The following is a 15,950-nucleotide window of genomic DNA, read 5'->3' on the forward strand; positions in this document are numbered from 1 at the left end:
CTATATTGCAGTCAAAGAAATAAATCACTTTCATTATGCAACGTATTTACCGATATACATTTATTTCAATACCTACGCGTGTTTCAGTTTGATATATGCTACGTATATTGCAGACAGTGATTATTGTTGGTCAGCTACAGTTAGTATACTATGAGCATTGGAAGCTATAACCGTAATTAAAGCATATCAATCGCATAAGTACAGAATTTGACCAGGAATGTTTGTAGATCGTAAATATACTCTTCAAAACAAGATACGCAAAAGGGATATTTTTTTTTATTTTAAAGAGAAATATATGTAATAACGTTACAAGCTCAGAGTATGTGATGTTACACGTGTTAAGGCACTGATTGTCAGACCAAAATGACAATAAAAGTTGTGCACTTTGAAAACGGAGGAAAACATCGGATTTTTCGCCAAAACGCATTTGTGTCCAATAAATTTGTTTGAGAGATCTGCATGTTCTGCAAATGCAACATGTGCAAAATCCCTATAAAAGTGACTGGTTCTCGGTTTCCATTGCTCAGTGTTAAGCCACCGACACGCAATACTGACACGCCAAGACTGACTGAAGCACAACGCAACAACGCCATTGGGCGCTTGGAAGCAGGCAAATCTCGATCAGATGTTGCCAGAGTTGTGAATGTCCACCCAAGCACCATCACAAGGCTATGGAATCGTCACCAACAACATGGATCAACTCATGACCGTCCACGATCTGGCAGACCTCGTGTGACCACGCCCGCGCAAGATCGCTGCATCCGGTTACGTCATCTTCGGGATAGGACCACCACTGCGACGTCTACTGCCTCAACCATACCAGTGCTGCGTAGGATTTCCGATCAGACCGTACGCAATCGTCTACGAGATGCAGGAATCCGACCTCGACGTCCTGTCAGAGACGTCATCCTCACCCAGCAACATCGTCAAGCACGGCTGCAGTGGACTCGGGCACATCGGGTATGGTCTCATCGACGATGGAGGCATGTTTGGTTCAGCGATGAATCACGTTTTATGCTTCGTAGGCAGGATGGAAAAACTCGTGTTTACCGTCACCGAGGTGAACGTTTTGCAGCAAACTTTGTGGAGGAAGATGACAGATTTGGTGGTGGCAGCGTCATGATGTGGGCTGCCATCGCCTACAATGCCAGAACAGACCTTTTGCACATTCGAGAGAATCATACGGCTCAACGATACGTCGACGAGATTCTTAGGCCCCATGTGCAACCCATCATGGTGAACGTCAACGACGTTTTTCAACATGACAACGCCCGACCTCACACAGCCCGACTCACCACTGTCTTCTTGAGACACCACAACATCAACGTTCTTCCCTGGCCCTCCAGATCACCAGATTTAAACCCCATCGAACATCTTTGGGACGAGTCGGACCGACGTCTGCGACAACGTCAACCGCGGACTCTACCTCAGCTTGCAGCAGCTTTGCAGGCTGAGTGGACAGCCATTCCACAGGATGTGATTCGTCATCTCATCGCTTCCATGGGCAGGAGATGCCAAGTAGTTATTGATGCTCACGGGGGGCATACTCGTTATTGACGTTGAGTGACGTTAAACTTCAACTAGTAAGCGTGGACTTCGCCTTTGCAGACTTTGGATGTTCAGCAGTGAATGTGCAAGGTTTCACACATGTCATACAGAACTACGCGGAATAAACTTGTTAACAATTTGCCTCAAATTTTGCCTTTTGCGTTTCTTTTTTTGAAGAGTATATTATGAACCGTATCACTTCAGTGAAATAACTACGGACGTTAGTATTTCTATGAGCACATTGAGTATCTTCGCCGGTAATACGTCATCGACGTGAAAACAACCAAGGCAGTTAGCTTAAGCGAGGTATAACAATATCAAATTAATTTGCTTGTCATGGACCTGGATCGTCGATAGAATATTGAGTTCTATACCGAATATAAGTAAGACTCAGTATTGTCTATATGTTTGTAAAACTTTTGTAAATAAATCATTATCTGTAATAACTATTAGTAATAACCATTATTATAAAATATATTAGTTTTGTTTGTATATTAAAATATGCTTATGTTAATAAATAAAATTGTGTGTATCGATCTTGTTGGCAAATACCATATATTTGATACATATTAATATTGAATTAATTTCTAAATTCAGATTTTGGTTGTTTGAAATAGTAATATATAACGTATGTAACATAATAAATCAGAGACACGTCTAAAATAAATCATAATATAATAAGTAGCATAATAAATTGGCGGCTCGTGTCCGAGGTCAGAATGAGAGAAAAATTTAGTTCTAAATTAAAATTCAAATCATAATTAGATTTATATTTATCAGTGCCAACAATATTTGATCATGCCTGATTATCAAGGTTTTCTTGCATCCTCCTCCTTCGAACAACTAAGGATGCAAATCAGTACCGGAAGTTTATCGCCAAAAGTTTCGAGGCTATCACAAGCAAGATGATCAAACTTACATGTATATGGAATTCTACCATGAAAAAGAGGTTTGTTTTGATCGATGGTGTAATTCTGTGCATATTGGAGACATTTTCGATAAATTAAAACAATTGTATTTAATTGAGGAATTCAAACATTTTACAAGTGATTACTTCAAAACTTATTTGAATGAAAAGAAAGTTGAAACATTGCAAGAAATAATTGCTTTTTCCGATTATTACACTTTAACACATAAAATGGCTTTTTCATAAAGATAAATTCTTGCTATCTCAGCAAAAACTACTATCTGTCTACTCCACTAAAGTTGAAGATTCTTATAATCCAGCACCTCTAGCTCAAAATCATCATACAGTGAGGATAAAATTTCATCAAAATTATCAAGGCCTGTCTGCCAATGTTGTGAAAAACCTAGTCATGTTGTTTCCGACTGTTGGTCTCTAAAAAACGACAAAAAGAAAAGGAGGGAACACCCAGTTGGACGCAGTGTAACCAGACCACCTGATGTTGTTGATTTGGCCACTGATAAACAGGCAGACGTAGTTAGGGAGGATTATACACCATTTGTATCTCTTGGTACTGTGTCTTTGAAAAATATCACTGCTCATCCCATACTCATACGTATTTTACGTGATACTGGGGCGACTCAGTCATTGTTATTAGAGGGTATATTGCCCTTAGATTCGACTTCTGCTATTGATGAGTCAGTTATTTCTCAGGGTATTGATGGTGGCTTTGTTAATGTTCCTCTTGATAACATGTATTTAACATCAGGCCTAGTTTCGGGACCAGTTGTGGTTGAAGTAAGACCTAATCTGCCAAATAAGGATGTATCATTAATGTTAGGAAACGATTTGGCTAGGGAAAGTTGTTGCCGAACTCAAGATGGTGACCCAGCCGATAAATGTTTCATCTAAGGACATTGTTGTCGTTGACTCGTGTTCAGGTTAAGAAATTAAGCCAAAACAAATGACAGAAACGTGTTCAGAGGACGACATTATGGATTTATCTGAGTTATTTTTTTTATTCAACAGGAATCTTGTGAATAATTGTCCTTCTGACAATTCCTTGATGATTGACAATGATTGACGTGAGGGATCTGGTTCAAAGTTCCATTTACTAGAAGTACATTGATCACCGAGCAAGAAAAGGAGCTACAAGTCTCTTCACTATTTCAATGTACATTCCCAAAAGAAGAACTGGAGAATGTTCCAAATGGTTACTTTTCAGAAACGGTGTGTTCATGGGTAAACGGAGAACCAAATGTTCCAAAATCATATCGTTCTAATATGTTGAAAGTAACCCACGCCACGAACTCACCATGGGTAGGAGTCAACAAGACGTAAGATATTTCTTTTGGTCAAAAATTAGACAGTATGTTTCCCAGTTTTGTAAAACTTGTCGTACCTGTCAATTGGTCGATAAACCTAACCAGAAAATTCCCTTTGCTCCTTTAAAACCTATTCCACCATTAGTAGAACTTCAGTCGTGTGATTATTGACTATGTTGGGCCTTTACGAAAAATTTGATCAGGGAACCAGTATCTGTTGACTACCATGTGTGCATCCACTCTATTCCACAAAGCTATTCCATTAATAAACATTAGAGCGAAAATTTTAAGGCTTTGATTAATTTATTTACTTTTGCTGGCTTGTGCAAAGAAACTCAGTCTTATCAGGGATCGGATTTAATGTCTGCTTTGTTTCAACAGATTGTTTACCATCTCGGTGCTAAACAGATTAAATGTAGTTTGTATCATCTCCAATTGTAAGGTGCTCTAGAGAGTTTTCATTTTACCTTGAATAACACTATGTAACAAAATTTGTACTTTTTCATGTTCCTGAGCAAAAAGTATTATTTCTCAACTGCTTATGCCTAAATTAAATAGAAAAGATCTATTTTTCTCTTGAAACATTGCTTTTGTGACCTGAATAATGAAAATTTCAAATTTACCCATTTTCCAGAACATTCCAGATAGATTCAGTGCTGAGTAGCTGATAGAGAATTTTCTTGAACTTACAAGAATTTTCAAGAACTCCCTTGGATTTTGTAGAAACCTGAAAGCTGTGCTGCTCCATAACGGGAATAAGTATTTGTCTCTTCCCCTGGCTTATTCGGTGCACCTAAAAGAGGAATACAACAGCGTCAAGATCTTGCTAGAAGCCTTGAAGTATGAGGAGTATGGCTGGGAGGTTGTCGGAGACTTCAAAATGGTGGCATTTCCGACGGGTCTCCAAGGAGGCTTTACCAAGTTTACCTGTTATCAGGGTCTCATGAAACAGTTTGTCATAGCTCTTGATAAGGAGTCTGCAGCCATCAAGTACCTTCGAGACTGGTGTCTTCGTTGGATCACAAATAAAGAATATTCTGAAGTGCACAGAATTCCCCGAGAAGCTCAGTAGGAAGGATAAAAAAGCCTGGGGCAGCTTTGTCGCTGTGATTTGGGGCTTCTTGGGCAATCACAAGGCCGAAAATTATGTGGTTGAGGCTCCGGTGAAGAACTACGGAAAAATGGGCTGCAGCATGTCCCTGAAAGTCCATATCCTTGACGCTCATCTTGATAAATTCAAGGAGAACGTGGGAGCATACTCAGAGGAGTAAGACGCTTCCACCAAGATATACTGGACTTTGAATGCCGCTACCAAGGAGCGTATAGCTAAAATATAATAGGAGACTATATACGTGAAAGCGATTTACATTACAGTCGCAAATCTCGAAAATCTACTCACTTTGAAACATTTTTGTTCTTTTTTTGTATAACTTTAGTATAAATACCTGTAAATCTTGATTCATAAGTTGTTTTATTTAGACCTCATGTAAATGAAAATGTGCACATTTGCACGTTTTTACATATCAAATAGGTTAATTTTTAAATTTCATTATCCAGGTCACAAAAGCAAAGTTTGAAGGGAATAATGGCCATTTTCTGTACTTTTACAGCATAAGCAATTAAGAAATAACACATACTCTCCAGGAACAAAATTTGTGTCACATAGTGTAATATGATTTGGAGCCACTGTCTCGATAATGAGAAGGATTGGGATGAAGGAGTTAATTTATTATTGTTTGCTGTTTGTGAGTCAGTTTAGGAGTCGTTAGGGTTTAGCCCATTCGAATTGGTGTTTGGCCATTCAGTGTGTGGTCCTTTGAAGTTGCTGAAGGAACAATGGTTGGAAGATAAATGATCCGTGAAAAATGCACTTACTGGATTACATTCCAAGTTTTGGTTGACTGTTAAGTGCTTGTGAACTGGTGCAAGTCATCTCAAGTTAGAATGAAAAACATTTGTGATTGCAAGGCTGAAGATCGTGGCGTCATGGTCTTAGTAAATTCGGTGTTCGATTCCCTGCGGTGGACATAGTAGGTAATCTAGTGTGGCTTTGTTATAAAACAAACAGACAGATATAAAGATGTGTGTAACATCTAGAAGTTTTCTAAATGTTTAGCTCAGTGATGTGATGTCTCGAATTTTTGGGAGTTTGGAAAAATTTTGTGATATAAACAAAAACACTAGAGACTTAATAATTGTATCTCTCATTATTTAGTTCTACTCTTACATACGGAAACCACACAATTAAATATTGAACTGCATCATCATTATCTGTACGTAAAATATCAATCTTAATTGCAATTAATTATTTTTTGAATCTGTTGCAAGTAGCAAGGTATCAAAGGCATGTCGTCACAAAAACTGCATATATGTAAGTGTGAATTTTTATTTTAAGAGACTTTTATTGAACACTATTAAACCAATCACAATATTGCGTATCAATTTCTGTTATGATTTGGTACAAATTGCATTAAAATACTGAAATAATTTCGTCTTATCACACTTACCCAAACAATTGAATATATATTAACTTTCTTGCCAGTAGAATTAATAAGAGTTAACTATACAATAAAAACTAAATTAATGCCAAACATAAAAAAAAATATTTTTTTTAATTCAATCATAATTGATCAAAATTAAAGTATCCTAGGATTTAATATGATATGCAGGAACGTATATAATTGAAACAAGCAGAAAGGAAAATGTAAATATTCATTATATTAAGTTTAACAGACATAATATTACCTAGTGTGTGGGGCTATAAATTGGGGGTTTAGGATTCGAAATATAATGCCCTGAATATGCACCACAGGACCAGAGAGCCGGACAGAGCCCCTGTGAAGGTGGCTGCATTTATCTCTAGCTAATTGTTTAAAATTTACTTGGGCTGGTGATGGATGGCTATACCAGAATCCTAAGTGAACCTGACTATTCAGCTTAAGGTTCTGTTCAAACAGAAGATTTTAAATTTAATCAAAATGAAATAATTGTATTCCTACCTCAAAATGCAGAAATTACGCGCTGTTATTCAAACCGAGCATTGACGTTTATTTACAACTACGGTGAAAAACGAAAAGCTCATTATTTACTATATACATTTTAAAACATTGTTTTCAACTGAAAAACTTGAATTTATCAAGACAAAGACAATGCATCTATACATCCGTCATCAATTTCTACTCCAATCAAAAGATCCCTCGCGACCCTCACTTTGGTATCGTGAGTGCATTAGAATGGTGGAAACAACATCTTGCTATTTTATCAGAACAGACACAGAGTTAGTGGTGGGTGCTGGTGACTAGTTACCTTCCCTCTAGTCTTTTAATTACGGCCCTGCATGGCCAGATGGGTTAAGGCGTTCGACTGGTAATCCGAATGTCGCGGGTTCGAATCCCCGTCGCACCAAACATGCTCGCCCTTTCAGCCGTGGGGGCGTTATAATGTTACGGTCAATCCCACTATTCGTTGGTAAAAAGAGTACCACAAGAGTTGGCGGTGGGTGGTGACGATTCCCTGCCTTCACTCTAGTATTACACTGCTAAATTAGGGACGGCTAACGCAGATAACCCTCGAGTAGCTTTACGCGAAATTCAAAAAACAAGAAAACAAACTTTCGATTAAAAATTAAGACAGGATGGCTAGTTCTTGTCCAGCTTTACGCAACTATCTGAAACAAACTGTTCGCACTTGGTTATGCATCTTCTATTTTATACTACAAAGTACGGATCTGAAAGGATCTTTTAAACGAGTTTTATTATCTGGCAAACTTTCAAGAGAATTGAGTAGTAACTGTTCTTCTTGCCTTAACTTTGTTCGCATAATTCAATTGATTACCTCATCTTTGGTCTACCAAAGCGTTTTGTGTTTTGACACTGATAAACTGTGAGTCAATAGTCCGTGTAAACTCGAATATTGGAGCAGTTGTAACAAACAATACAAAGTTCTTGGTATTTAAAACTTTTGACATCTTTCTTTATGCTGAGAATTACGAAAGAGCCACATTGGGCTATTTCTTGTGTCCGCCGCTGGTAATCGAATTCAGGATTTGAGCGTTATAAATCTGTAAATAAACCGTTGTATCACCGGGGAACTTCGGATGTTCACAGACTAACAAATGATTTATGAATATAATATGTATTCTAGTAGGTTTATTAAATCTTATTGCAGGTCTATACAGTAGTTAAATAAAAAGGAAATTTTCGCGACGCTTAGAAGCAGTCTTGAAACTGCGAAAATCATTATATATAAGTTGAATAACACAAATATATAGCGTCCATTTGTTTAGTTTTGTTTTCAGTTACTTGTCTTGGAACTTCATCCGTTATAGAAGTTATATGATATTTGATTATAGTATAGATGTTCTCATAATTTTATTGTAGTGGATTTAAAAATAACAAATAGCACAAGCAACAAACAAATCTATTCCCGGATTTTTTTGTTGTTGTTGAAATGGGCAGAAACTTCAGAAATACTGGTGATATAATACAGATTTGAATAGCATTTCACCATCTGTAAAGAACTCCCAGTTTACAAGATGTAAATTAGGCCTATTGAAATTGATCTAATGGAAGAAAAAGGGGCTGAGTTGGAACGCATATTGGCCTTATTATGTAGAAAATTCACTCTTACTAATCTTAAGCGTATTTAACTGCAACATGAAATTATAAACATTTATGTGTATTTTCTATAATGTAATTTCGAATTATACGAGTGGCTGCATAATGTCAGTATCTTGTACAGAAATGATACATTTATTTAGTTGAATTTCGATCAAAACTACTCAAGGGCTATCTGCGCTAGTTGTCCATATTTAAAAGTGATAGACTGGACGCGCTGATTTCCTTTAATAGTCGTTTTTTACACAGACGACGTCATTAGCTGTGTTTTGCAGTATGGTCGATCTATTTTTGGGATATATGACGAAATTTTGAGGAATATTACGTCATTCGAAATTGCGTTAGAAGGGCAAGGAGACCAGTCAAAAAACAACTTCTTACCAACTTAATGAAGAAAAAACGGTATCAATGGGGTCTGAAATACAAGAACTGGACGCAAGAACAATGGAGAAAGGTGTTATTCAGTGACGAGACTCATTTATTCGTACAAGGTTAAAGAAGTCTGCATGTTCGCAGATCTCCAGGTGAGAAACTTCGAGAATCTCACATCAATCAGTTCGTAAAACATCCCTTGAAGAAGATGTTTTGGGGCTTTTTCAGCTACTATGGCGTCGGAGGCTTTTATATCGTAGAAGGTATGATGCGAAAACCACAGTATATCGAAGTTTTGCAGAGAAGAGTCGTTCCAGAGTTGAAAAAGAGATTTCCAGATGGATCTGGCATTTTTCAGCAAGATCTGGCTCCGTGTCACACATCGAAACTTGTGAAGAATTTTATTACTACAACGCGAATAAAGGTGCTGGACTGGCCTGGAAACTCTCCAGACTTAAATCCTATTGAAGATCTTTGGACGATTTGTAAAGGAAGACTTCGGGGAAAGATAAGCTAATTGTGGTTTGGTACCGCGATCCAAAAATTAGTAAAGATTGCAGTCAACTCGTGGACTCGATGCCAAAGCGGATTAATGATCTTCTGAAAAATAAAGGTGGTCATGTCATGTATTAATTTGTGAGTAATTTTTGGATTCTCAGAAATAAAACGCAAAAAATTGAAAAACTCGTAATTTTTCGTCTTGTTTCAATTAATTTGCACAAGGGTGTAGAATAATAGTGCAATATAAAAAGGAAAAGGTAGCTTGGGTTGTCAACTGAAATTCTAAAGTAATTAAATTAGCCAAAGTGGACTTTTGAAAGCAAGATGATGACCATATAGCGTTAATGATATGAATATGATTTGTACAGCATAAAGAATTTATTGTACATTCGTTTAGTTTGTTCCGAACATATATTTAATTTTCTAAATAAGTGGAGTGCGTGCTATTCATTTGTCGTTGAATTTGTCGCCAAGAGATCACAGACACCAACTGTAGATGAATCTTAAGACCAATAACAATACACAATATACGATTAAGAGGTATAAGTAAAACTCTTTAACTGAGAATTGGAGAACATAAAGCAACTTCAACATCTGACACCAAGACTTTTATTAAAAATTAAGTTAAATCGTTATTGTTACGTGGACTTGGCATTATTTTTTTACGAAATAATCCATAATAACTCTCTCAACGATAAAACACGTTACAATACAAAGGTTGACCTATCTAAGTTAAGTTCTACTTAACAGTTCCAGTCTTGTATCTCAAAACGGCTGGTACAGGTATTAACACTTTTAATGATAAGCAGAGAAGAATGTTTCGACCTTCCTAAGCCATCTTCAAGTTAACAAAGAGAGTTTGCAACTGACCGTTGCCGATCTTAGGAACAAGAGTATAAATGGGTACGGGATTGTACACACACACCTAGACCAACAACAAACAACAATAAATTCCATGATACAACAAACTACAAAATCTTATACTGCTGCATACCATATGTTCCCGACATTGGCGAAAAAATAACCAACATTTGGAAAGAAACTTACAACAAAACACAACACCAACATAATTTGTAAGATACAATGCAGCAACTGCCACGACTTCTGTATTGGTGGAACAAGCAGAAAAATGGAAACTAGATTCAAAGAAAAAAAATACCTTCACACATTTTTGAACACTACAAGTCAAATAAACACAACCATGGAAAACTCCCAAACACTAAGTGAGGAAACACATAAACAAACGCAAAATCAAAGAAGCCCCGCTTATACAGTAACTAAAACGAAAATTAAACCAATGTAAAGGGACACCTTAATTAATAACCTAATATCCAACTGCAACTCCCCTACAGTCAGGTACCCGCTTATACTCTCGCCCCTAAGACTTATGTCCGGCAACGGTCAATTGCAAACTCTCTTTGTTAACCTATAGATGACCTAGGAAGGTCGAAATGTTGTTCTCTTCTTATCAGTAAAAGTGTTAATAGTCATACCAGTCGTTCTGAGATACATTTTTATTTCAAGTGGGTTTCTCGTCATCAAGACAGTTCCATGTTGTCATTATCTTAATATAATTTAAAAATATTTTTACTTATTTTATTTTAATGTAAAATTATATAGAAGTTAATTCTTTATTGTATTTCAATAAACACATTAATATTGATTGTTATTTTTATAGTGGGGAAGAAGTTTTGGTAGCCTCTAAAAGTTCGAAGCTGAATAACAAAAGTTAATAAAAGAATGTATAAGTGTAACTAAAATGCTCATATTTTTAATACAATGCCAGCTAGTGCCACCAGTGGCACAGCGGTATGTCTGCTAGAAACCGCGTTTTAATACCTGTGTGAGTATAGTCCATTGTGTAGTTTTGTGTTTACCTACAAACAAATATAACCCCAGATAGCAAGTCATCGAACAGTTTGTGTCTGAGAGAGAAAATAAATAGCTATAATACTCAAATGGGTTTATTAAGTTTTATTTTAATACGCTGTTAAAAACATTTTTCGAAAACCACTAAATGTGTAGTCTTTGAATTTAAATCACATAAACAAAAATGATTAAGTATGGGGTCATGTTCATGACGACTATGTTTCTTTTCACATCCAAGCGCTTAGTGCTAGTTATTTTGTTTTGTTTGTTTGAATTAAGCACAAAGTTACACAACTGGATATCTGTGTTCTGCCTACCACGGATATCAAAACCTGATTTCTAGCGTTGTAAGTCCGCAGACATATCGTTGTGCCACTTGAGGCTAGTGTTTATTAAAGCTCACCGAATTCAATATTGACTTTACAGGTACTCAGTTTTGTGTTCAGTAGGTATGTGACAGACATTAAAATCTGTATGCCTTTTATTCGGCATATAGAAGTTCATAAATTAAAACTAATTTGTGTATCTATCACGCAAAGATACACACATTTTCACCCCAAATAATTACTTATACGAGTTGTACACCTTTAAAAATTCAACATAAAAGTGTTATACGTTCGACTGAAGATAAAGACTCTACAGATTGTCCCAAAAACATGTATACACATTTTGAATGATTACAACTCACTCAAACTTTCTTTTTTTACAGGTGCAACTTGGAAGTGCGAGAACGTAGCTGAAGTACAAAGACGGCTTAGAAGGGAGGGTCAAACAGATCCATCAACGCGACTCACCATTACTCGCATCAGAGATAAGTTTGAAACAAGTGAACTGTTCAAGACGTTCATAAAGGGCGTTCTGGAAGACCACGATCGTCCATCAATCTCACACGAGAAGCAGAGCTGTTGGAAAGTCTCCATCGGTCTCCAAGAAAATCTGTTCGGCAAACAGCCCGTGAAACAGGAATTCCAAAATCGAGCGTCTATCGCATGTTGAAGCGCATTCATTGGAAAAGTTTTATTCCGGCATTAGTCCACGCCCTCAATGAAGATGATCCTGACCGGAGAGTTGAATTTTGTGAGTGGTACCTGGCAAAATCTGCAGAGGATGCACAGTCTCCGAACAAGATTTCCCCCATGTTCACCAGACCTCACACCTTTGGACTTTGTTTTTTATGGAGATACATCAAAGATAAGGTTTATATCACTAAGCCTGCAACAATCAATGAGCTGAGAGCAGCAATTGAAAGAGAATGTACCCATATACCAAATGAAGTGATTCGTGAAGTTTGCAATTCCATCTGTCCGCATTATCAGCAGTGCCTGGATCAGAACGGTCATCAGTTCGAACACCTGCGATAACTCACAATATTCTACATTTGTCTTTTTAAACTTGGATTATAATATAGATATATCTTAATAAACATTGTATTTATAACAATTCAAAGTGTGTATACATTTTTTGGGATACCCTCTATTATATCTTACTCACAAATTTTAATGTTTTCAGACAAACGAACTGGATAATCCAAAAGTGTTTTCTCGGGAGTTTCGATTTTTTAGTATCATCGCTCTGAGAATATTTGTTGTACTATCTACTTAAAGGAAATAGCAGGAATAATAAAAGATAAATGTACATGGTGATAAAAGTTGAACATACGTAAGTCACGGACTACAAAACAAATCAACAAACAAACGTTATTAACTCACTAGGTTTAAACTAAATGTGTGTCCCAGGTGTGTGCAAAACGTTCATGAACAAACAATTAATATCATAGAAGCTCAATGAAAAGTCCATGAACTGTTCAGTATGTTTTATTAAAGTAAATGAAGTCATTAGTGTCATCACTGAACACAAAATACAAAAAAAAGTCGCTGTTCATCACGCTGTTTCTACGTAATCATCGTAAGTTACGAACTTCTAAATAATCATCAAACAATTTCCGCATTAGTATTGTTTGGTACTTAAAAATGTGAATTAATAAAAGAAAATGTAAAGAAAGACAACTATTATTACTCAGTATGACAAGAATAGCCTAAGAGCCGGCATTGGTAGCAGGTGTGTTTACTAACTGCTTATTTTCTAGCCTATCTTTCCAAACTTAGGGATAGCATATAAGCGTTATTTAATTTTAAGAAAAATTCATACAAGTATTTAAACAAGTATACATTTTATAGGTCCCATACTTAAAACGGAATAAAAGTTTGTTTGTTTTTGAATTGCCCCCCGCTAGTACAGCGGTATGTCTCCGGATTTACAACGCTAAAATCAGGGGTTCGATTCCCCTCGGTGGGCTGAGCAGATAGCCCTTTGTGGCTTTGCTATACGAAAAACACACACACAGTTTTTGAATTAAGCACAAAGCTACACAATGGGCTATCTGTGCTCTGCCCACCACGGGTATCGAAACCCGGTTTTTAGTCTGCAAGTCCGCACTGTGCCACTGGGGGGCCGGAATAAAAGTATGGCTACTCAACTTTCAATTGCTTATAGTTTTCTGGAAATCTTCAAGATGTGAAATGAATGCTGATGATGAGCAACTTATAAACAGTTTATACGACTATCAACAAGTGTAGTTTTGTGGAATGAATTTAAGGAAGGTGTGTGCTTTGAGAGGAAGCATTGTCGTTTGTGTGTGTTTTCTTATAGCAAAGCTACATCGGGCTATCTACTGAACCCATCGAGGGGATTCGAACCCCTGATTGTAGCGTTGTAAATCCATAGACTTACCGCTGTACTAGCGGGGAGCAGCATTGTTGTAATCGTTCAAAATAATAGCGTTCAACTATGGCGTAGTTTTAGGGTGCCTGGCCTGTTAATCATCAGGTTTGTGGTTCGTGACTGTCAGAAGTGAAGGTTGCATTATGTATGCCAGTTGTCAATTAAAGTTTTTTTACAGATATTTCTTATAGTATGAATATATACTGCGTTGCGGTTGGGTTAAGGATTCTTATACAGTAAGTGTTTGTAACGTTTTGGTGATAAATTCGAAAAAATAAATAAACAGCACTCACTTCACTTATTTTGAAAATAATATGTATATTCGGAACTTCTTAAACATACGTACAACAAATTATTTACACTATAGATGATAATAGGTATTTAATAAACATTATATAGTTCTCTTCTTTTTCTCAAAAGCCCATTTAGGCGTTTTTAATGGCCTTAGAATTCGTTGTCAAACTATCCGATCATAGTTCGCTTTTTCGTCGAATTGCCACGGTTGTATCCTATACATCTAAAATCTTCTGTTTCTTTTTCGTATTTAGGATTACTTCCAATACATGTCTACTATTTATTAAAGTCTAGATATGCAAGTTCCATTACTTTAGGACTCTCTTTGACGAAATAAACTATTCTTCTTATCTCTTTCAACAACGTTAATCTCACTTTAACATATATCGACCATTGGGCCTATATTAATCATTAGGCCTTTTTTTTCTGTCGAACGTCTCTTTTACGTGACTATTTTATTTCTTGTCTACTTCCTTTTTCTTTTTATATTTTTCTTCCTTTTCTTCCTTTGTATAATTTATATACAAAAATGTTACAAAAAATATTGAATCTTCTATCTGATCTAGAATTGTCTTGATATCCTGTGGGCGGTTCAGAATGAACGAATGAATTTCGAGATGATATCGGTACAGTTCATTTAACACGCTGGTCACACGTGAGTTTCTTGCATCTGAAGTTAAATAATGTATTCGTAGAAATGCTAACGTCCGAAATCTATAAACGTTTCTGGTCAAATATCTGTAACTTCCCGATTAATAAGCGTTAATCAAAATTAAAGCTTCTGAGGTTTATGGTATACCAACTGTAGCAAACCAACCACATTTACTGTCTCGTCACGTGTTGCGATTATTACATTTATAACCGTCAGTCGAGATTCTAGAAATTACAACTAAAACAACAATACTGGTATTTATATACATATATAGTACATTAGAATACTCAAGAATCTCTTACAACTTTATTGAACAGGTGGGAATTTCGCAATACACATTTAACATAATTTACATGCATTTCTAAATATATATTTAACATCGATATTAAAATAAATATATGATAGAAATCCTACACACATAGCATAAAATTATGAAACAAACACGCAAACATTAAAGTATTTATAGTATTGTAATTATTAATTCAGAACTTAGCACATACGTAAGAAATGTACAAGCTAATTAAAAACACACGCAACAAGATAGGAATTATGATTTATTTACGTGTTATTTGATTGCTATTTTATAATTTCAAGCAAAACAACAGAAACAAAAACAACTGAAGATATATAATTAAATCAACTTGAAATCGAAAAAGCTGTTTTAGAAATTTATTATTTTGACAAAACTTCAATTCTTTTCAGGTTTATCCTAGTGCCAATTATTAGCTATAGATGACACTACCAACCAAGAGTTACAATGAAAAAATGTACAAGTAACTGCTAGGGATATAGTGAGGTGTCGGTATAATTCTTTATCTGCTTGAAATCGGTAAAGTTATATAAAGGAGGTAATTAATTAATTTTTGAATCTAAATTTCTGCTAGAATTATTTTTAACCAAATACACGTCATTTGAATCTAATAACTGTTTTCGAGGAGAGAAAATCTAAATCATTTTTTAAGGTTTAGTCTGACTGTCTATCATTTGGCCCAGTGCAAGCCAGCCTTTTGCCGTTATGAGCAGGCGTATATGCGACCGATAAGAGACGACTACGTCCGAAAATTTCAAGTATATCCAAAGAAAAAATCGATTAAAAATAGTTTATAATTTTATTCGCATTGCACCTGTAATCATAGAACACAGAATGT

General features: G+C 36.0%; 1 protein-coding gene across 1 annotated transcript in view; it reads left to right on the forward strand.

Moving 5' to 3' along the window:
- The window catches only part of LOC143224667 (uncharacterized), a 35,958-nt gene extending 23,405 nt beyond the window's left edge, over positions 1-12,553 (forward strand). Inside the window, exon 3 of the mRNA XM_076452820.1 lies at positions 11,845-12,553. Coding sequence (XP_076308935.1) covers positions 11,845-12,131 — 287 coding nt within the window. The 3' untranslated portion in view covers positions 12,132-12,553. The remainder of the gene's footprint in view (positions 1-11,844) is intronic.
- Positions 12,554-15,950: the final 3,397 nt, after the last annotated feature.

The sequence above is a fragment of the Tachypleus tridentatus genome, chromosome 1 (genome assembly GCF_004210375.1).
Source record: "Tachypleus tridentatus isolate NWPU-2018 chromosome 1, ASM421037v1, whole genome shotgun sequence".
Lineage (NCBI taxonomy): Eukaryota > Metazoa > Arthropoda > Merostomata > Xiphosura > Limulidae > Tachypleus > Tachypleus tridentatus.